General features: G+C 36.9%; 1 protein-coding gene across 1 annotated transcript in view; it reads right to left on the minus strand.

The window, feature by feature from the left end:
• LOC144443186 (putative E3 ubiquitin-protein ligase HERC1) overlaps positions 1–22237 on the minus strand; it is a 50996-nt gene that overhangs the window by 13917 nt on the left and 14842 nt on the right. Inside the window, exons 20-52 of the mRNA XM_078132571.1 lie at positions 22073–22187; positions 21598–21806; positions 21105–21317; positions 20585–20667; positions 20073–20265; positions 19243–19400; positions 18599–18826; positions 18057–18177; positions 17586–17820; positions 16739–16963; positions 16141–16310; positions 15562–15953; positions 14860–15099; positions 14441–14524; positions 13205–13842; positions 11670–12788; positions 11444–11450; positions 10941–11227; positions 10317–10471; positions 9667–9877; positions 8685–8821; positions 7992–8176; positions 7100–7397; positions 6225–6425; positions 5618–5792; positions 4778–5051; positions 4040–4247; positions 2774–3104; positions 1947–2158; positions 1561–1764; positions 1120–1250; positions 659–858; positions 275–428 (exon numbers count right to left, since the gene is read on the minus strand). Of these exons, the coding sequence (XP_077988697.1) occupies positions 275–428; positions 659–858; positions 1120–1250; positions 1561–1764; positions 1947–2158; positions 2774–3104; positions 4040–4247; positions 4778–5051; positions 5618–5792; positions 6225–6425; positions 7100–7397; positions 7992–8176; positions 8685–8821; positions 9667–9877; positions 10317–10471; positions 10941–11227; positions 11444–11450; positions 11670–12788; positions 13205–13842; positions 14441–14524; positions 14860–15099; positions 15562–15953; positions 16141–16310; positions 16739–16963; positions 17586–17820; positions 18057–18177; positions 18599–18826; positions 19243–19400; positions 20073–20265; positions 20585–20667; positions 21105–21317; positions 21598–21806; positions 22073–22187 (7793 nt within the window). The remainder of the gene's footprint in view (positions 1–274; positions 429–658; positions 859–1119; positions 1251–1560; positions 1765–1946; positions 2159–2773; positions 3105–4039; positions 4248–4777; positions 5052–5617; positions 5793–6224; positions 6426–7099; positions 7398–7991; positions 8177–8684; positions 8822–9666; positions 9878–10316; positions 10472–10940; positions 11228–11443; positions 11451–11669; positions 12789–13204; positions 13843–14440; positions 14525–14859; positions 15100–15561; positions 15954–16140; positions 16311–16738; positions 16964–17585; positions 17821–18056; positions 18178–18598; positions 18827–19242; positions 19401–20072; positions 20266–20584; positions 20668–21104; positions 21318–21597; positions 21807–22072; positions 22188–22237) is intronic.

The raw sequence follows: 22237 nt of genomic DNA on the forward strand, positions 1-22237 counted from the left end.
AAAAAACCATGTGATATTCCAATCTTGCAATATTCCAGCTTGAAATTTATTTCCAAATCTAGAATCGATTCAAACAATAGCTGAAGAAATCCACACCCTGTAAGCTCTGTACTGTTAGTAACTATAGATATCAACTTTTTGAAAAAAGCCTGTTGAGGTGTGAAACTTGTCAGAGTCAAGTCGTTTTGTACTCATTAATGTCCAACTACAGAAATCTACATTTTTAAGCTCTGTAGTGGTAAACATTATAAAACAAAAACACATAATTTGTTACCTGTGGTGAAAATGGTTCATCTCTAGCATGTTCTACATCAACATTAGTACTTTCAATACTGTATTGGTTGTAGGAATACAATGTAATTGGTAGCTTAGCTGAAGTACCAGGTTGCGGTATCGTCCACACACATGCAACTCCGTTTTCACAACCACTGGAAGAAAATAATCACAGTTATATTGAGAATAATGTTTGTTGGTACACAACCATGTTTTTTTCATGTCTATGTTTCAGTAACATAATTAAGTGTTGGCTTCCTCAGGACAAACTGACAACGAACAACAAGGTTTCATCTTGTGCTACTGGTAACTATGTTGCATATTTACAATCAGTTTTCACTCATGTAGCTAGTTATGAAATTACATAATTTCCGTTTTCACTTACGTTGCCAGTAGCAACAATGGTTGTTCTCCTTTTCCAAGTGCTAAACACCAATCCATAGTACCAGCAGGTGAGGAATGGGCTAGACAATAAGCTGGTGACCAATTCTCTCCCATTTTGATCCATAATTTGACCAATTTCTCATCAGCACAAGTAGCTAAGAGGTTACCAGTTGGATCCCACTCCATATAGGATATTGCATTCTGAAATAGTGCAATACATAAAGGTTATATCATAGAAGCTACTCTATGCTTATATCTCAATATATATTCAATGCATATAGGATATTATATTCTGAAATAGAGCAATAAATATTACGTTTACATCTAAGATTCAATGTTTGTGGGATATGCAGTGCAAATATGAACAGTATACACACAAACTGATGCAAGTTATTGCTGCTATGTATGAAATAATGTGCAGTATTTCCATCAAAGCAGTGAGAATTTACAAATAAAACTTACCTCATGAGCATGACTAGTTTGGAGTAGACCAGGTTCATATGGATGTCTGCTACAGAACTGTACCATACCATCACCATAGCCTATAGCGAACTGATGGTCTTCATCATACCATGCTAACTGAGTTACAGATACTAGACACAAAATATAATTATGTTAAAACAGATTTAATAGTGTGAGAATGAATGATTTTGGATTTTGGAGTCATATTAAACATAAAATATCACTATTCACAAAGTCATAAGATTATTGAGATTAATCTCAATTTTTTGTCAATCTACATTATTCAAAATTTTAACATCGAGCTGTTGTCAATGTCCCTTCAGGTTAACCAAATAATGAATTTATCAATATGTAGACTGTACATAGGTCTACAGTTGTAGATATCTCAGCTGATGCATTATAGTGGACTGTGGTAATGAAGGATAAAGCATTGCAGCTTACCTCCTTTTCTACTGCAGTGGTCTAGTTCTACTCTATTAAATGTAGTACTATCAATGACTTCAATCATAGCAACTGATCCATCAATTCTACCAATGAGTAGTAAATCCATTGCTGTTCCAGCTCTGCCTTCAAACAGTGCTCTGTGTTGTGGCCATGTCAGAGCTGTTATCAGATGTGGCTGTGTGTCAAGATGTCCACGTCCACCTGTCAACATAAATATAATGTTACACATCATTGACAGAACAGTCTGTACTACTATGTCTTATGGTCAGCACTTACACCACAGACTGACTATTTGTTTACAAAGACCATAATAGTCTAAAAAAAAACAGTTTTATCCCAGTTTGGTCATTAAAACTTGATCAATATATGCATTGAATACTTACCAGATACTGCCCATATGTTGACAAGATTATCCATACTTCCAGCAATTAGTTTACCGGTAGCATTCCATGATATATTTGTTAACAGCTGACCATCATAGTCATCAGGTGAATACCTATAATACTCTTCACTCTTATTAAAGACACAAGTTTGTTGAAGGAGTGGTTGCATTTTGGCTGTTAGGCTCCAAAGTCTTACAGTACCATCAAAACCACTGAGTAGAGAACAGATTTATAATTGTTAACTTAATGATTAATCACAGTGTATGTAATAAGTATATGGTAGCTGTTTTTCTCCATTACTGCACCACATCTTTGTGCCAGATTTAAATAGAACTGACCTGCAGAAATATGTCTACGTACTGACTCATAGAACCTATTTTAATCCCCTCCATTGCTGCACCTCATCTTTGTGCCAGATTTGAATAGAACTGACCTGCAGAAATATGTCTATGTACTGACTCATAGAACCTATTTTAATCCCCTCCATTACTGCACCTCATCTTTGTGCCAGATTTGAATAGAACTGACCTGCAGAAATATGTCTATGTACTGACTCATAGAACCTATTTTTAATCCCCTGTAGTGCTGCACCTCATTTTTGAGCCAGATTTGAATAGATCTGACCTTCATAAATGTGGCCATGCACCGACTCATTGAACTGATTTCTAACACCCCCCTCCAACAATTGCCAATTGCATCTAAGTGCCAGATTTGAATAGAACTGACCTGCAGAAATGTGGTGATACACTGATTCATAAACCTATTTCATCCCCCCTCCCCTCCGATTAAACTATTGGAAAGAAGAAGTCATATGACATTTGGACTACCTTGTTGCAATGACATTCTTTTTTGGTGACCATTTTGACGACATCACTCTATTCTGATGAGCTTCCAATTTGGCTGATGGACACTTTGGTAGATCTCCGGTGATATCAGCACCAGTTTCAGTTGAACTAAGACTGTCTCTTGCCTGACCAGCTAACATCCGCACAAGTTGCTGTGATGCCCATTCTCGGTGTGTTGAAGGCAGCTTAGCAGACAGACAACATGCAGCCAGGGCATTAGCCAAATGTAGAGGGCCGTAATTGATTCCATGACCTGGTGTAGAAGTACTGGGATCTGTATCATCACTTAGGCCAAGACTAGGACAGCTTAATTCTGTTAGTAGATGGAGATAAGTACCAAACCATCACCACACAGTTACAGGAAAAATCATGCATAGAAAACCTTATTGTTAATACCATATGACCACAAATATCTAACTATAACCACAAATACCTAGCTATAACCACAAATATCTAACTTTGGACGAATACTAACTCTACCCGAGGCTACACTATGGCTTCTGAGTGCTCAGTACTGAAAACATGACACATAACATGTGCTTGGCAACCATTGCTTAGTTAAAACAACCCGTCCAACGAGATCTTGAGGTGGGTGGAATGTACCATATACTATTGAAGTAACAGAAATCAAAACCCAATCTGTCAATGTGTTTCTATCCTACCTAATAAATAATCCAGTATCAGAAAAACAAGGACCTCCCACAATGAATGTCATGATTATAGAGCTGTGCGCTCATAAACCCTGGAATAGGCTGACATTGGAAACAATGTCCCTTATAACAAACGCAATTCCCTAGGGAGCATACACTCAATTGCAACCTCTGTAAGTGAATGCCTGAAATCCTTCACAAAGCACTCTCTGTCCTAACAGGTCCCCATTCGAACAGCTGGGATGACTGAGCCACAATCTTACCCTAAGCCATTAAGAAACAAATGCCAGTGGTGAGGCTGAAACCAGCAACCCTCAGATTCTGAGCTGACCACTCGAACCATTCAACCCATCATGACTCCTCCACCACCTTATAGATGTGCATTACATGTATACTAATTGTGACAGATATTTATACCAAGGCAATATCAAATCTGTCCAATAGTTGGCAGTTATCAATCAATAGACTATCTACACATTGAACATTACATGCACAATTCAGCATTCCATCTAGCTAGTAGTATCATGCGTTATTATCACCATAGCAACACATAAAGTAAATACAAGGGTACGTAATGATAAAACTCCTTGTTACAAACCTCTATACATGGATAGTAGATTAACTTGAGGAAATGCTCCAGTTCCACTATTTGCCAGTAAAGATACAAGGGCTTGGGTGACTGCAAAGTTTGGAGATGACAGTGCTTTTTGATCTGATCCACATGTACTTTCAGGTTCTCTATTCTGTACAGGCTTCTTGGTATCAGTCACTGATGAATTCATACCACAGGCAGCTAACATTAAATCCTGAATAGTATAAGAATGTATATAAATCATATGTAGTTAGAATAGGTGATTCACTTTCACATAAATCAAAACTGAGGATTTTGTGGTCATATTGTGTTAGTGATAAAGCATTTGTGTAAAACAAAGAAGTGGACTTTTATGATGTTGTATTCTTTATGTAATTTTGGTTTAAGGACATCAGGAAAGAAACCAAGTTTTATTTATTCATGTTTTGTCATTCCAGTATCTGGATGACTGAAGTATGAGTGAATAATTGTATGGGTGTGTGGATGGGCGAGTTTGGTAGAGTGTGAGTGAGAATTAATGTTGTATTTAATGAGTGTGGTAGTGCATCAATGAGTGAGTGAGTGAGTGTGGTGAGTTAGTGAGTGAATGTGTGGCGAGTTAGTGAATGAGTGTCATGCAATAGTGAGTGAGTGAGTGTCAATGAGTTTAGTAAGTGTAGGTGACTTATTTAGTGAGTTAATGATGAGTGAAGGGAGAAAGGAGTGACTGAGTCCAGTGAAAATATAAATATCAGTAGTATTTACCTGAGTACATAACTGGATGAGAAGTCTAGAAGCTTGTGGACTATTAGCAGCTAAGGATCCAATAGCAGAACTGAGATAAGACAAACTGGCTGTACATGTACTACGTCCACTATTTGTACCACTTAGATCAGTATTTGAAGTAGACAGTACTCCATCGATAGGACTAGAAAACTCAGCTCTACCAGCTGCAGCCAGACACATTAGTCTAACAACAAGACGGATATCTGCCAACCCTAGAGATTCCAGTCCTTCACTCAAATTACATGCAGATCCACTATTTGTACAGATAAAAAAAAGTTGTGCTCGATAAGACAACACAGTGTGAATATCAAACAAGCCTTCATAGAAGACATACATGTACACCACAACATGTTTGTTGTATGGGCAGTGCCCATTGGATTGCTAATTACACTATAACCAACTGATGATAAAGATATTTGTGACCCTATATATCGCTATGGTTCACATATTTCTTGAATCGGACTAAAAAATTAAAATATACTGCCCTCTATGGCTTAATCATAGAAAACGAAATTTACTGATGGAAAGATGGTGACACCATTGGCATGTTTCTGGGTGAAAATCATTGTCCATTGCTACTCACCCTAAATAATATCTTTACAAAGTTTCACTGCAATCAGCTAAGTAGTTTTAAACTTGAAGTTAATTCCACATACACATCAATACACAGAGAAACAGACAGAGAGACAGAGAGACAGACAGAGAGACAGAGAGACAGAGAGACAGACAGACAGACATCATGCCTATAGCAGTTCAGTTGCCCTAAAAGAGGTCATGCTATCAAAAAGTAAAACTTGTAGACATCACTGTTTTGTTTACCTTATAGACAGTAGAGATAGTGCTCTCATCACCATTGATCTGGCCAACAAGACTTGGGCTGCTGCTGTGGTCTTGTGTAAGGCCAGGGCTCTATCATGACGACTAGTCAACAAGGCAACTTGTTCTCCAAGACTCATCCTCATGCAACTGGATGACTCTCTCTGTCTGGTTCCAACTATAAATAATAATAAAAAAGACAACACACATGATTGATAGGTGACCAAGAATATGATGTTCACAAAATACATTTGCTACATGATGTGACTCCAAAATTTGTCTTCATTTAGGCTAGGAAAGTGTGAGCAAGCTAAGGGGCCTTGTCACTACAAGTCAAAGATGAGAAGTTACAAAACCCTTAGGTCAGAAGTATTTACTTGCAGAAAATAAACATGGGTGCATATTGTATTTATATCTGTGTAAGTGTATGAAAAATCAGGAAAAATAATGGGCAATTTTGAATATGACTTACCACAGAACTAATAACATAGGTGTACTTGTTGTGACAGAATGAACAAACTGGCTATAAATGCTGTATTTTTTGTTCAAAGACATAACACTTGGCCATTCTTTGTGTACCTACAGATGCAAAGTTTATTATCAAACTTACCAACTGATACAGGCATGTCATTTTTATCTCCAATAGCTCTCACAACAGTACTGTTAGCACCTAGTGGATCGGTTTCTTTGAACTGGACAGGACTTGGAATCATTTTCCTTTCTGACAACCCTAGTTTTGTCATTATTAGTTCAAAACTTTCCATCCCAGTCAATTTCAATTCAGATTCAAGGGCATCAATCTCTAGATCATCTATACATAAAACAAAGAACATGAATATGGTATGAAATTTCACAGCTGATTTGTAAAGAAGCTGGAGACTGTTTTCCATATCGCCCAAGCTAGGTATGTGATTGCCTGGTGTAGCACAAACCGTTGTCAATGATTGATATATCTTTGAACCTTACAAATAGATTTGATCAAAAAACAAGTTTGTATTGTGAGAATGTATGTTCATGGAATCTGGGTTCATAGTTACTTTGATATGAAAATTTCTACTCACAGTCAAAAGTTATTTTTTTGATTCCATGAGTCAAACTTTTCATTAGTCAGTTTATAATGCTATAATTCATGCATGGCTACATAGCTTAAGTATAGCCGTATGCCCTCTGAAGCAAATTTGACGTGCCACTGACACTCAGCAGTTTCCTGTGATGCATAACAAATTTGGTGTTCCTCTATATGTGGTGATTCATGAGAAGAAACTTTTTCTAATCATCAGTTTGACCCATACCCAAAAAATATTGTGTTCTCTGAGGGAGCACTTGAGTTGACATCCATTTTATTTTTACACTGAAAATCGGCCTACTGGCAGTTGTTGTTCTAGTGGATAGAATGTATTGATTGTAAGATTGTATATATCATCACTGAAATTTTTGAACATCTGCAACAACTTGACCTTGACCTTTATCCTAGCATATACTTACCATCAATACCTCCATCTGGAGAATTACTGAAGTCAAAGGCAACTTTCTTCTGTGTAGATTTACCTAGGTATTTTTCCCTGCAATCATGACACATCAGATAATAGGGGTTGCCACTTCCACAGGCACCACCAAACCAACCATCCACATAGCAACCATTGCTACGGTAACCTCTCTGTCCACAACTACCACCACAACCTGGGTGGTTGGATCGCATGTGTTTGTTAAATTGGTTGGTAGTTACTCCACAGAGTTCACAGACTACGTTGGTTTCTCCTTCAGAATCTAAATCTCTGGATAGCTGTAATAAAAGTTACACCATGTAATAATAAGTACTGTTTACATAGTGACCAAACTTTCAACATAGAAATATATTCAATTTCATGAATGTTCTAAATCATCTGGGTAGGATGTAAATAATAGAATAATCTATCCAACTAGACTGTTATTGGAGAAAATCCTTAACGATTTTCTCTACCACATGACAATTCAACTCTCTCACATATCATCAATCAACTGTTACAAGATCATTAATCGTCTTGAAGGAATGCCCAGGTTAGGACATGAAACTGTTGCCATTCAAAACAACAGCAACCCCAGTTGCAAAAATTGTAATTATTCTGTAATTAGAAATACTATATTTGGTCAAATGTTATAGAATCTCATCTGCTGGTTTGTTCTGAAGAAAGGGGTCAGGTCTTGAAAGACATATGTCAGATTAGATTTACAGTTCCGATTTCTTTGAAAATTGTTTATACAGAAGTTGATAGATATACACAATCACAATACAAACATAAAACTTGTCTACTAGCAAATTACTAATCAATATTTATCAGCAAGAGGTGAACTTAATATAGACCTAATGTGTAATGGGTAACAGACCACTGTAACTTACCTCAGGGTACCACAATCCCAACAACTCTCTCTCAGATGCAAAGTCAGTGTTGAAAAGATCTTCCATGGGATCATCATCAATCTCCATATCTTCATGGAAATCTTCCAGATATAAAGGATCATACAGAGCATTCCCTTCACCTCTGACATGAGCTCTTTCTGCATTCTCTCTAGAATCACGACCAACTATGTAATAAAGAGAGAAAACAAAATGATGAGTCTAGAATTACAGCTTATGCACATTGACTGCAATAGTTTAAGCCATTATTTGACTGCAACACCTGATACCACGCTTTGGCAATGACTATCACTTAGCTTTGACTGCAATGGCCGCGGTATTTCTTTGACTGAAATGGCTGCAACACTTCTTTAAAGGTCTTACTCAGATAAGGGTTGAAAACACTTGTCTGGCAGAGTTATCAAAAGAAGTTGGTCCAGAACAAAAGTCTTAGGGTTATCCTATCTAATATTCTGCTGATAATTGAGCACTAATGCAAATGGATTGAAACCCTTGACTGCAACTGATGTAGGAATTCTTTAACTACAACTGCTGTACAATGTACTAGGAATTCTTTAATTACACTGGCTACAATTGTTTCAATCACCATGATTATGTTTGTCACCTATCAAGTAGAGTTTATTGATAATTACCCATTATTGTACTATAAAACTCCAAATTGTACACAATACCCACCTCTGTGTGGCATGAGTGATGTTAAATCTGCCATGGCTCTATACCTCTGATGTAAACCTCCTTGCCTTGTTGGTGGACGTTCATTTCTACCTAAATGTGCTAACTCGCCATCAATAAGTTCCCTTTCAGATAATTCCCTAAAAGTAACATGCAAAAATATCAATTATTAATCAATCATTGAAAGCATGAATTCTATTGTGTTTGTAATATACACACAGACATACACATACTACACAGACAAAGACATACACTCACACAGACAAAATTATAGAGACACAGACAGACAGACAGACAGAGTTAGACAGACTAGACAGACAGACAGAGATATATATATATATATATATATATATATATATATATATATATATATATATATATATATATATATATATATATATATATATATATATATATATATATATATATATATATATATATATATATATATATATATATATATATATATATATATATATATATATATATATATATATATATATATATATAGTTTTGGTAGTACTGGAACTCTTTCTTGGGTGTAACTCGGAGTTTCACGCATATTGCGATCATCAGACACCAGACATCAGACAGGTGTCTGATGATCGCAATATGCGTGAAACTCCGAGTTACACCCAAGAAAGAGTTCCAGTACTACCAAAACTATTACGCTCTGCCACTGCGGTATAGAGCACTGTCTTATAGCAGATTGATACTCACCGAGTTATATATATATATATATATATATATATATATATATATATATATATATATATATATATATATATATATATATATATATATATATATATATATATATATATATATATATATATATATATATATATATATATATATATATATATATATATATATATATATATATATAGGCAGATAGACACACACAGAGGCTAGCAGATAATATGAGCTGGATACAGCACAATTTTGTAATGCGATATATGGAGTTGAGTGGACAGGTACTTACATTCTTTCCATTGGTTCTATAGCTGAGCTTTCACTAATTGCCATAGGTGCCTGTGCTTGGCCAGTACCAGTAGACTGAGGTCGGTTTGCTTCACCTTCATTCCTTGGTGTTGGCAAGGGTTCCTCATCTTCTTCCTCCTCAGTACATGGATGCTCAATCATCCAAGTAGCTAACACATTGATTCTCCTTGCATCTACCTCACCTCTAGTACCTGCAATGAACAAACTTAGTAAATCATCCACATATCCAACACATTTGTTCATCTCCAGTCAATTTGAACAAGGAGGTGAACATTTGACATGCCTTTCTCCCTGCCATTACCCTTAAAGTAAAGTTTGACTTTGAACAAAATCATGTGATCCATGGAGAAGACATTGGAGTTTACACTTTGCACAGGGTACGAAGAATATTCAAGTTTGAATGTACTCTATAAGATATGACATGCTGTGTCATACTATCAGCTACCAATTCATATCTATACAATACTGAATACATAAATTCCTGGAACACTGCAACTAATCCTAGTTTCAGCTGTTTAGAGATGTTTGAGAAGAGGTTCTCTAATCAGTGTAGTTTGAAAACAATCTGAATAAGACTTCTTCTTGAAACTGAAAATTTATCAGAGTGAAACTATTAATATGAAAACTTACCTGTTGCAGTCATTGCTGTCTTAATGTGTCTGAGAGAAAATCCCATTTCTAAGAGTGGTGTTGCAATTGGAGGTGGAGGTGGTGATGGTGATCTTCTTTGACTTGTAGGTGGTCTTGAAGGTGGTGCTGAATTTGATGTTGTAGTTGTAGGTACTGTTATCAACAAGTAAATAAAGTATTACAAAAAAGACAACTCAATGTGAGGAATGCAAGTCCACTGCTACATGTTTGTTCTAAATCGTACATGAAACTACACTGGTTTATATTGACTTGCAAACTCAGTCTTTTTGGAGAGTATAATATTATTGTATTATATTTCAGTTTAACTAACTTGCAGTCAGTTTCAAAAGAAAGGTTATGGGAGATTGCTCATGTATAGTGAGGAAAAATGAGGACTAAAATCAACTGACTACCGTACATAACGCAGTCAACAAAATATGGTGCAAACAACCAAGTGAGTTCCTATTAAATGAGCATATAAACATCAGTAGTGATAACTGGCACATAGTGTATTATCAATATGGGTAGGTATTGGAGACACTTTCAGTGATCAACAATAAATCAAAACATTTATCAAGTATTTTAATTTGTTTCTTGATGTAGGATATACCCTTACCAGCTGATTCACTTGTATCCCTCAGTTCCGTTTCACTCTGTCGTCTTGGGCTGGGTGTCAGAGGTGGTGACAGAGATGGTGACAGAGTTGGAGGAGTATCCGATGTACATGTTGCTTGTGGAGGGATAACAAGGCAAGGTGGAGCATTGGGTCTCAAACTACTACGCTGTCTTTGGAAAGCTCTGACAATAGGGCCATCCAGAGAACTATTTAGAGCTGTAGCAAATGTATCCTGGACAGTTGAGGATAGAGATTTCAGTGGTGTTTCTGCTGTCTTCTTGGTCTCTTTACTCTTCTCCTTGACCTGGTCATCTGTTGACATTTAACAAGATTGGTATAAAAAATGAGACACATCACAAGTACACATATCAGTGCTATCTTTCACATTGTGCAAATCTCTAAAGCAAAAGTAAAATGGTTGCTGAAAACTAAGGAAGATGATTATGTCTTCTAAAGTTTGTGTATTTGTTCATGTAAGATTAAATCCTTCATACAGCAAATTCTGTCCTACCAGGTCCCTATTTAATATGCAGCATGGTTGTCTGAGACAGAGCAGTAGTTAAAATTGTGCTCAAGAACTTTAGCCACTGAGAAACAAACAGCAACAGTAAGACTCAAACTACTGATAATTCTGAAGCTGGCAACTATGCTGATACAAAAAAAAAAAAAAAAAAAAAAAAAAAATTGACAAAAAATAGGTTGTTTCTGTGATGAGCTAATACAAAATCAAATCTGACTTACTAAATTTTGCTGTTCCTTCCAAAGTTTCTGTATATTTGCCAATTACTGCCATCTTTAGTAGAACTGAGTGTGCTCTTTCCAATTCTATCAATGAGACATTTCTTTTGATAGGTGAAGGCATAACAGCTCTTTTCACCATCTGTTTCATGACACTTCTCATCACATCTCTTACGTCCGTATCTTTCTCCTCATCTTTCTTGCCACTCCCATCATTTTCTTTGTTGTCTTCAGAGACATCCTTACTATCATCCAAGTCAGTTTTAGGTACTAATAACATTTCAGCGTATCTACTACTACCCAAAATCACACTCAGACTCTTCAAAGCCCCAATTTGTAAATGAGCCATTTGCAACGCTCTCATTTCAGTTTCTCTATACCTAGGAAGTTCTCCTTCACTGGACGACATAAACTGATGTTCAGAGGAATCAGTTTGTGATGCTGGAGTTTGTGCTGAACTTGACAATGAGTGCGTGCTAACACCAATACTTCTCCTTTGTTCTTCACTCTGTGAGCTGATGCTTCCTGATTTTGACAAACTCTCCTGCATATCTGACGACAGAGTCTGAAATACTTCATTCACCAGCTGTGTGGTTATACTTGCTGCAATGGTCTCACCAGGTTGAGTGCCTGTATCTTGCATTGATTTAGAGTCATTCATTGGCGAAGAATCCGATAAACTGGAATCGGAAGAAGTAATCTGAGCAGGTTGTCTGCGTACAGTTCCATTACCATCAGAAATCACAGTAATAGCTGAAGACACTGCATAGTCTAGGGACTCTGGCCCTTCAGTGGTTGACACAACTCTTTCTGCAATATCAGCCTCCTCTTTAGGAGTTGAATCTCCAGAGCTATCATTACTACTATCAGCATTCATGGCACTAGCAATTTCAGCATCCAGAGACTGTTCCAGAGTACCTTGTGTCTTTTCTGATTGAACTGATCTCTCAGTCTTGGCTTTCATGCTGGATGCTAATTTGTGTTCAGCTGCAGCATTGTTTTCCTCTATGGCAGTCAGACTCATCAGCTCTGTCAAATGTATCGCTGAAAGTCCATAAAGTTTTGAGGCATCAAATCTTGGCGGCTCAATGGCATCTAAGTTAGAAATTGCTGTATCACTGCAAATGTTAGATATGATGATAAACAAGATTAGGCAAGTTATGAAGTCTACATTCCTTGATATATATTCTCTCAACTCAACTTTTCAAGTTTATTAAATGAACTAGGATCAATCTAACAACAATTCCAACTCACCAAATATAGTTGACATCAGGTCTTGAAGGAAATACTTAAGTTTGATAATCAGACAAGACTACGAGTCTGGTTCTAAGCTGACTAGTAAAGAAACTTGTACATGGAAACATACAAGAGGTACGCTTAAGTCTCATAAATGTTTTTCTTGAGTTTACCAAATGAAAACTTTAGAGATTTAAGCAGAGTGAGTCAATACACTACTAGTCTAACAATATTACCAGGATTTGGTGAAGTTAGCTTTTACTCATACTCATAAAAACAAAAGCATTTCATTTCCTACCTGATGGTGGCTTCTACATCTTCCCACTGCACTTTAGCAGAGGTGCCTCCTTCTTTGAGAACACCCAATAAAGTGGCTTCTCTTGATGTTTGTCTGTGGATGCATCGACCACCAAGACGAAGTCCTCTGTCTACACCTCCAACAACAGCAAGGGCAGACCAAATATGCTGACATAGAGAGGCAAAAGTTTCTTCATCGCTTCCTTTCTTATCTTTCTTTGTACTATCTTTCTCTTTTTCATTTTCTCCTTGTACGCTGTTGTCCTTTTCGTTTCCATCATCAGTTGATAAAATTTGATCTGGTTTATCTTCTTCCAGTTTACCTGACTCATCACTATCCTCTTTCTTCTCGCTATCTTCATCAACTCTCTTCTCATCTTCAGTTTTCTTCTCGCTGACTTTGTCTGTTTTTTCATTTCTTTCTACTTTGCCATGAATAAGTGACTTCAGTTTGCTAATTGATGCAAATCTATCCAGTATTGAGTTGTTGATTGGTGCTGTCCAGTTGCTCTCTCTGTGAAGGGCTCTGATCAGTGCTACATTGGCTTCTGCAATAACAGCTGGCATTGGTGCACATAACGGATCACCTGGTAGCAGGTCTCTGGGTGCACCTCTCACTTGCATGTCACAGATCTTTACCTAATAAATTAATAAAAACACACAACGTTGTCTCAGGTTATATTTTGTTGAATTTTTCACATCATGAAGCATCATGAGAAGGCACCCAAGGTTTGGTAAAATAAGGGTTAAACTTTTCATCATGTACACCAAACTCATGGCAGTACAACTACAAGAAAGCAGTCAATGAATGTGTGTGTGTGTGTGTGTGTGTGTGTGTGTGTGTGTGTGTGTGTGTGTGTGTGTGTGTGTGTGTGTGTGTGTGTGTGTAAACAAACTTCATGAGTTTCTGAAACTTCAACAATCTACAAATACAGAAGGAGCAGAAGTATTTGATTTAACCAAGAATGGTATCAAGATTTTGTCATGATAATGTTGGGAAAGGATGATTTACAAGATATGTTAAAGTATTACATTGCATGTTGACCCACTTTTGGTCAAAACCAATTGTCCATTGTGCCCCTAGTGGCCAGTAGAGTAGTAACGTAAAATAGAATGTACATGGTCCAAACAAGTTTTTCAAAGGCAGGCATTTCAGAATAACTCTTCTCTTTGATCCCACATGTCTGCTAATAGTATGATTATGACGGTGACAAAGGGGGTTCTTTATAATTCTTACCTTCTCTCCAGGATTACTGCTGTAAAACATAACAACTGGGTATAACTCTGTCACATCCACATCTTCAAAGGCTAGTCTAGGTTCCTGTAAAAATGTCCATAGGATACTATTAATGGGGCAAAAGCTGAGTTTATCTTTTCTGTTTCTTTTTCTTTCTTTTTTTTTTTTTTGGGGGGGGGGGGGGGTGGGGTGTCGGCAGCATATTACTAGTATAATGTTATATATTCTACTAACTGAAGTATACTTAATCATTACTTTCCTATTGGCAGAATTCAAACCTGATATTCCTGTATCGAGAAAGTGTCATCAAATCTGACCTATGAGCAAAAGCTTTATCGATAAAACTTACATATTATGTAACTCTTTTCAGCCAACTTACACAAAACATTAGAATAAGAAATTCTACTGGTATAACTTACATCTCCATTTTTGCCAAATGATATTGTTCTTGCTTCCATGTCAAGGACACAGGTAACATAGTCCCCTTGAGTGAATCCTGGTAGGGTTAGTGAATGTTCACCATTGTGATAAAGGTTACCACTGTATGCCCTGTATAACCACATATCTGAAGTAGTACGGTGACTGAAGTCTCTCACAGGATACTTGGACACACCTACACATGTTCCTTCATTTCCCTTGTTTTCTTTCACTACATAAAACTGTGAATGAAATGTCATAGTTAGTACACATCATGTATGAAAGGTTAGAAATACATTTATCATAGCCTGCAAACAATAACACATGTTAAATTATCCATGAAAACATTTGTAAACCGTGAAAGCTCACCACTGATAATGTGGGTAGACACTTGGCATCTGTTTCTATTAAACTTTTGGCAATAAGTGACAAAATGTGACATTTCTATGGCAAATATGGCCACCATTTTCCCATTAAGGTCAAGGTTGCAAAGTCAAGTAACATGCACATGTACACTATATTGCCTGACTTTTGTGTCAGGTTTGGTTGAATTAAATTGTTGGTGTCTGAGATATGACTGTCCATGGATGGATGGATAAACATGGAATTCCTGTAGCCCATTGACAGCAACATCCTTTTTATGTTGAAACTGAGAGGGCATCATGACAATACTATGGGAGAACTTTCAAAAGCCTGATACTTACCTTCCATTGGTAACACCCTGATGTTATACCAGTTGATCCCAATCCATACCCTCTCCCACCAGATCCATGGACCAATGTATTTCCACCTTCCACACTACAACATACACTTCTCTCTGGGTCAAAGGTCGCTTCCTGCATGGCTAGTTTGTCATCATCATCATCAGGAGTTACCTGTCCTTGTGTTTTCACCTGTTGTTTTTCTTTGATGGCTGTAGTTTGGTCAGGTACAACGTGTGGTGTACACCATGCACTCTCAGCTATGCTATCAAAGAGGATCTCAACTACACATTGGATCTGGTCACAGTGTGTTCCAATATCACATGCTGGTAACACAGCCTCTAACAAATGGACTGCAAGAAGCCTAGTTCTGATATTCTGCACAACAGGTATCACTGTAGATTGCGACAAAGAAATGAAACTTCATTTAATTTTAGGTCCAGTACAGCAACAGTTTGACTTAAAGGCCAGGATTTCAATCCCAGATTCTCACATTAGTAGAATCTTATCAATGGAATTATATCACATCATTGTTTTAGTGGCGATGACAGAGACAAATAAATAACAACAAAAATGTCATACCTGTAGATACTTTGTGACCAGCAATAGATAATAAGAGACAGGTCCATTTTTTGGATGCCATCTTTTCTTGTACAATTCTGGATGATGCTACACGTCTCAGGAAAACTAGAAAATCACCTAGTGAGGTTTCTGCCAACTTCCTAGAGTGTTCACTGATTGGTCTTACATTCCTACCTAGTTAGACCGAGGAGAAATTAAAAAATTAAAAAAAATGGTACTATTTGTGAAATATTTCTAGCCTGTATGAGACAACTAATAACACTTCAAACATAGAATTAAACCTTCTATGAGTAAGAAAATAGTACCTCAATGAACGTCTTTCAATGATTTTTTACATTGAGTAGCTGTTTGCTTGTGTGCTCATGTTTAATTCAAACTCTGTCTTGTTATAAGTATTAATTCAAAATGTCATGAACTTTTTAGGGACTGCTACAACTTTGCATCTTTGAATGTTTTATGTGTTGTTTATGTGTTCATTTCCTACAGACATTATTTACACTTATATAAATTGACAACATATCTAGTGTGTAAATCAGGATGTTAGCAGTTCAGAGACTTATATACTCAATCTTACGAATGGCATGCCCATGTAATAAACTTACTTTTTATTACATCCTCATTTTTGGTATCATGTTCTGGATTCTCTTGATCAGTTTTGTTGTCATCTTTGCCTTCTGACTGTCCATTCTCTCCCGATCTGAAGAGGTTAGTATTTGCTTGATAGCTGTATCCACTTGATACTTCTAGCAGGTTGTTTAGCTGGTTACATAGCACATCAACCACTGCCTGTACAACATTGCAGCTCAGTTTATCAGCATATGTTCTAGTGATAGCACAAAACAAAGATATTACAACCAATTTATCCTCTCATGGTCCTAATTTTAATTTGTAAAAGTTTTTCAAGAATCAAAGGCTAACCGGGACTGTGGTATGCCTAATACTGAAATAATGTTCAATACTTACCATTACGTGGAATATAAAACAAAATACATAAACACTTGGCCACAAACATACATACACACTCAGAAATAGAGAGACAGATGCACAAATACTAAACATACACACACACACACACACACACACACACACACACACACACACACACACACATATATATACATATATACATACATACATACATACATACATTATTACATACATACATACATACAAGTGCGCGCACACGTACACACGCACACACACACATACACATACACATACATACATACATACATACATACATACATACATACATACATACATACATACATACATACATACATACAAGTGCATACATTCATGTATTCATTCATTCATAGACACACATACACAAAATAGACAGACCAACCAGCATAGTGATATAGACATCCATTTTTAAACACAGATATACATACATACGTACATACATACAAGCACACACTTGAGAAATCTGACTAAAGACTTACCCAGTAGTGACAGCTAATATTTGAAGTAATCTCATACTAGCAACTTGTAGAATAGTGTTCACCTGCGATGAACCTCTGGACATCCAGGGTAGTAACGGTCTGATGGCAGCCTGGTGACCACATAGTCTGGACAGCAGTGGTAACATTCCACTGGACACCGCTAGCGAAATATCCACTGGTTGGTATTTGACACTCAATGCAAACACTGTAGTCAGTAAGAGTCTTTGTTTAGCACCTGAAATGATAAAAACAGACAAATCAATCTATTGGAAAGCAACCTCCAAATAACACTTCATACGTAAATATATAGATAATTCTACAGGCATCTATAAGCTCAGGACAAATCTCATATCTTAGATTAGTTGGCTACAAAAGTCTCAATATGATCCAGGAAATGGAGAGATAAGATACTTTGAACTCCAGAAGATTGTTTCTCCGTCTGTCCCTCAACAAATAACAAATGACTCTTACCTTTACCAGCTCGGCTATCATGGGATTTTTCAGACAATGTGCTGACCAAGTGTTCATAAATCTTATGTACTGTTGCTTGAATTTCTTGTTGTGTGGAAGACCTGGCAGCTTTAGCACCATCCTGTAAAGATCAAAAATATTTATTGACTGAAGAAGTGGCAACAAACACACATTATACCACACACAAGTTGTATGCATTTGAACAGAAAACATAGGATTTATCTTGTAGACACGGGCTGAATGAAGAAAACTGTTGGAAAAATATACAGTATCAATAAAATAGATTGAAATAGGTCATAAATTCTCAGTACCTGCGACAGCATGTCACCTCATGTTTGAGGGTCAAAATAGAACAAGAAGGTTGACTTATCCTCATATGCACCTATACTAAATGAAGCGCCTGGGGTAGAAGTTATGGCGACGACCAAGAAACTGAATGTTGGTTATTTTTATGATGCATCTAGGGAGTAATAATCTATTTCAGGTACCGAGAATTCAACATTGTCACTTTAAAAGGCTATAGAGTCTGAGTTCTACTGTACCTGATAGTGATATAGTTGTGCCACGTGGGGTCCTTCCATAATAGGTTCTAATATACCAAGTCCAAAACATCCAAGTAAGAATTGTAGATGAACAGAACTAAGCAGTGAGATGGAACTGAATGGCGGTACCAGGACTCCGTATTTACTACTGGGTTTCTTGTTATCAGTATTGTCATCATCACCACCATTGAGCAGTGACAGAATCTGGTTTACAGCTGCCAGTCTTGTCTGTTACAATCACAACAAAAAACAGTGGGAAATGTTTTTGTATTTAGAAGGCAAAATGGCTCCTATGGGTTATACCAGTATTTGATAGGAATACAAATCAAATCAGCTAGTATACACTGAACCATGCTCAGTAATTTCAATTTTGACAAGTTCTGGGTAGACAGTGGATCCTGCATTTTTCTATAGTTTTCATTTGATTTTTGAGTTGTACCCAAGAAACACTGATGGGTTGGGATAAATGGGATACTTGGCCATTTACAAGTCAATTGTTGTAATGATATTTCAAAGCCCCCCCCCCCCCCATTAAGTTCCTAGCCTTAAGAAGTTACACTTTTCACATGAATGCCATAGCTTTCCATTTTGCACTTGAAACCAGCTTGAATTGACAATATTGTAAAGTAATAATGCATACCAACCTCAGCTCTATGTTGTTGTAGCTCCATGGCAACCATTACTGTATGAGGGTCGGTACACATATTAGTTGTGTCTTGGTAACCATGGTGAGGTTCAGCTTTGATAAATTCACCGCACACAAAGTCTCCTATTTCATTTGTGAGTGTTTTGATTAAGTGTGCTGTGAAGGGAACACTACAGCGTAAACATCAATGTTTTAAATCCCATGGTCTTGGATTCGTTCTGTCATATCAGTGGAGCCATAGTATTAACATAGAATCATTCTCTCATTTAGAGCAAACTTTGTCTATAGCTCTGCCAGACACTGAACTGTTTTTCACATCAAAACTTAAAAGATTTACCACACACACGCACGCACGCACGCACGCACGCACGCACGCACGCACGCACGCACGCACGCACGCACGCACGCACGCACGCACGCACACACACACACACACACACACACACACACACACACACACACACACTGGCCTTTAAACTTAATACATGGGTAAAAAGGGGTTGTTGCATGTTCTGGTATATGAGAAAACCCCCTTTAGCTGTAATGCATGTACACATCAATGAAGTCTTCTTGATCCGACCAGATAAATAATTTCTGGGGTTATCGTGGTAGATTTTTATCTCCTTCTTCACAACCTAAATACTGGTCCTTATTCAAGAAATGCTTGATTTGAAATTTTAGAATTTAACAGTGTGATTTACAAAGTCTGATGATCCTAATTTCATTTGAGGCCATGTGGTAGATTTTTTATCTTTATTTCTTAAAACTGAAAGCTATAAATACAAAGCATTGGCTATGAATGGTTATGACTAGGCTCTGCATACCAACCTGTGGTTTGATGAGCAATGTTCTGATACTCTGCAAGATTGTAACCTGCTGTTCCATGAAGTCCCATTCTATCACGTCTCCATCTTAGTCTTCTCCATGCTTCCTTTACTATCTCCAAAGACATCAATCCCTGTGACTGGCCATCACCTTGGTCTATGTGTTCACTTCTACTATATGTTGGCACCACTCTCTCCTTCATGGCAAATAAACACCAATCATAAATTAGATGATGCAAAATAAGTTCAAATGTTGGCATATATTTATTTGCATTCCCAGGCCTCCGGCCCATATGCAAAGAAGTTACACTTCAACATAAATGTATACATAAAAGTAAATAATTTCAAATAACATGTTTAGTTATTAGACAATTACTCTTTAAATTTAATATAATTTAATTTAATTTAAAAAATTTTTGTTATTATCACTGTATAAGCCTTGAAAGGTAAAATCGACATCCAATGGATCATTTATAACCCATTCTTACATTGATAATTGATATTAATACAACTTACCGATAGTCGATGATCCTCTGTTCTGGATGCCTGTCCAAAGCTTGGTTGACTAACAGCTCTTTCTGCATATTTACTGTTTCTGTCTAAAATATTCAACAAAAATCCAAAAGCAAAGGGTCAGATTTACTAAACATGTGACAGATTCCAACTACATTATAATGTGTTGAGCCAAAAAATAGTTCTTTCAGGGAAACAGTAGACTAGTATCATAGTTGTGATATTAAAAAGTGAGTCTCAAAGAATGAATTCTATTTCCCTCTGCAAGACTTTTGAAAAATTGTAAATCTGTGAGACTGAATGTTCATGGAGTCGAGACTCTGGGTTAAGAGAATCAAATGAAAAATTTGACTCACAGAGTTAAAAAACAATGCTGATGAGACGTCAGTGAAATATTTTTGGGATTTGCTTTAATAAAACAAATGTTCGACTCGATGAGTTGAAATTTTCATTTGAAACTATAAATCTCTGATTTTCATTTGTGGCCGTTATTTGTAAGAGGATATTGCTTAGTTGAATGTACCTGACTCTGTTGAATCCTCCACTCTGTTCCTGTCAGATATTCCTTGGGATGATGCATTTAATAGGTCTTCTTCACCAGGTACTGCACTGCATACACCAAGTACAAGGAAAACACAGCGTTTGATCAGAGATTTACAGGATTCAGTAAAATGATCTTCATCTTCTTTGTCTTTTGTCTCTACATGAACATGTGGAGTACTTGGTGTACTTGTATCTATTAAAACAAAATGTGTAAAAAGGTCAGTGCAAATACAAAACTTAGAATACATACAACTAAACAAGTTACAAACTTGATAACATTGGTAACATTTCATGCCTTGAATAATTACAGAGACAGTTTCGAGACTATGTCGTGGTCTTGTGATGACAAAAACTAGATTTGATTGTATTCTCTAGGACTAAGTCTCCAATGTAGTGGTATATAAATGATTGCAAGTGCTTTGTAAAGTAGGCATACAAATAGATAGTGATCCAATCACTTTTAAATGACATACCTTCTCTATCATCTGATTCTCTATCTCTATCTTCATCTACATCACCTCTACTCTCACTATCTTCAGTTCCTATATCTTCAGAAGCAACACTGACCACTCTGTTTCTTGGTTTGGGTTGTGGACTCACTCTAGGCATGGCTTTAGTAGCTAATAATTTCCTTCTGACTTTGTAGACACATCTATAGGCTTCCACTAGTACTTTACTGATGCTGAAAACAAACAACAAATAACATCAATAAAGAATTCACAATTTACATCATAAACAGTGACATATGTTGTCTTCCTCTTCTCTCAAATTAGTCCTCTACATGGGTCTCTGTTTGTCTACCACTCCTGCATGTATAAGCACACATACACTCCCTTCCTTTCCCTTCGATTCCCATCCCTGTTTATCTCACCTCACCCCATCCCATCCCATCCCATCACATCCATCAAAGTACTTAGGCCAATGTGACATAGACATACACATGCATACCTTTGTCCTAGGCAAGTAGTAGGCACAAGATGGCAGTGTTTCAGTAGGCAGGCTAGTGTACATCTGGAGGCAGCATCTAACAATGGCTCATCAATCTCTTCACTGGTATCCCAATCTGTCAACAATATACAGGATACAGAATCATAGATGGGTCCATTAAACATA

The sequence above is a fragment of the Glandiceps talaboti genome, chromosome 12, assembly GCF_964340395.1.
Source record: "Glandiceps talaboti chromosome 12, keGlaTala1.1, whole genome shotgun sequence".
Taxonomy (NCBI): domain Eukaryota; kingdom Metazoa; phylum Hemichordata; class Enteropneusta; family Spengelidae; genus Glandiceps; species Glandiceps talaboti.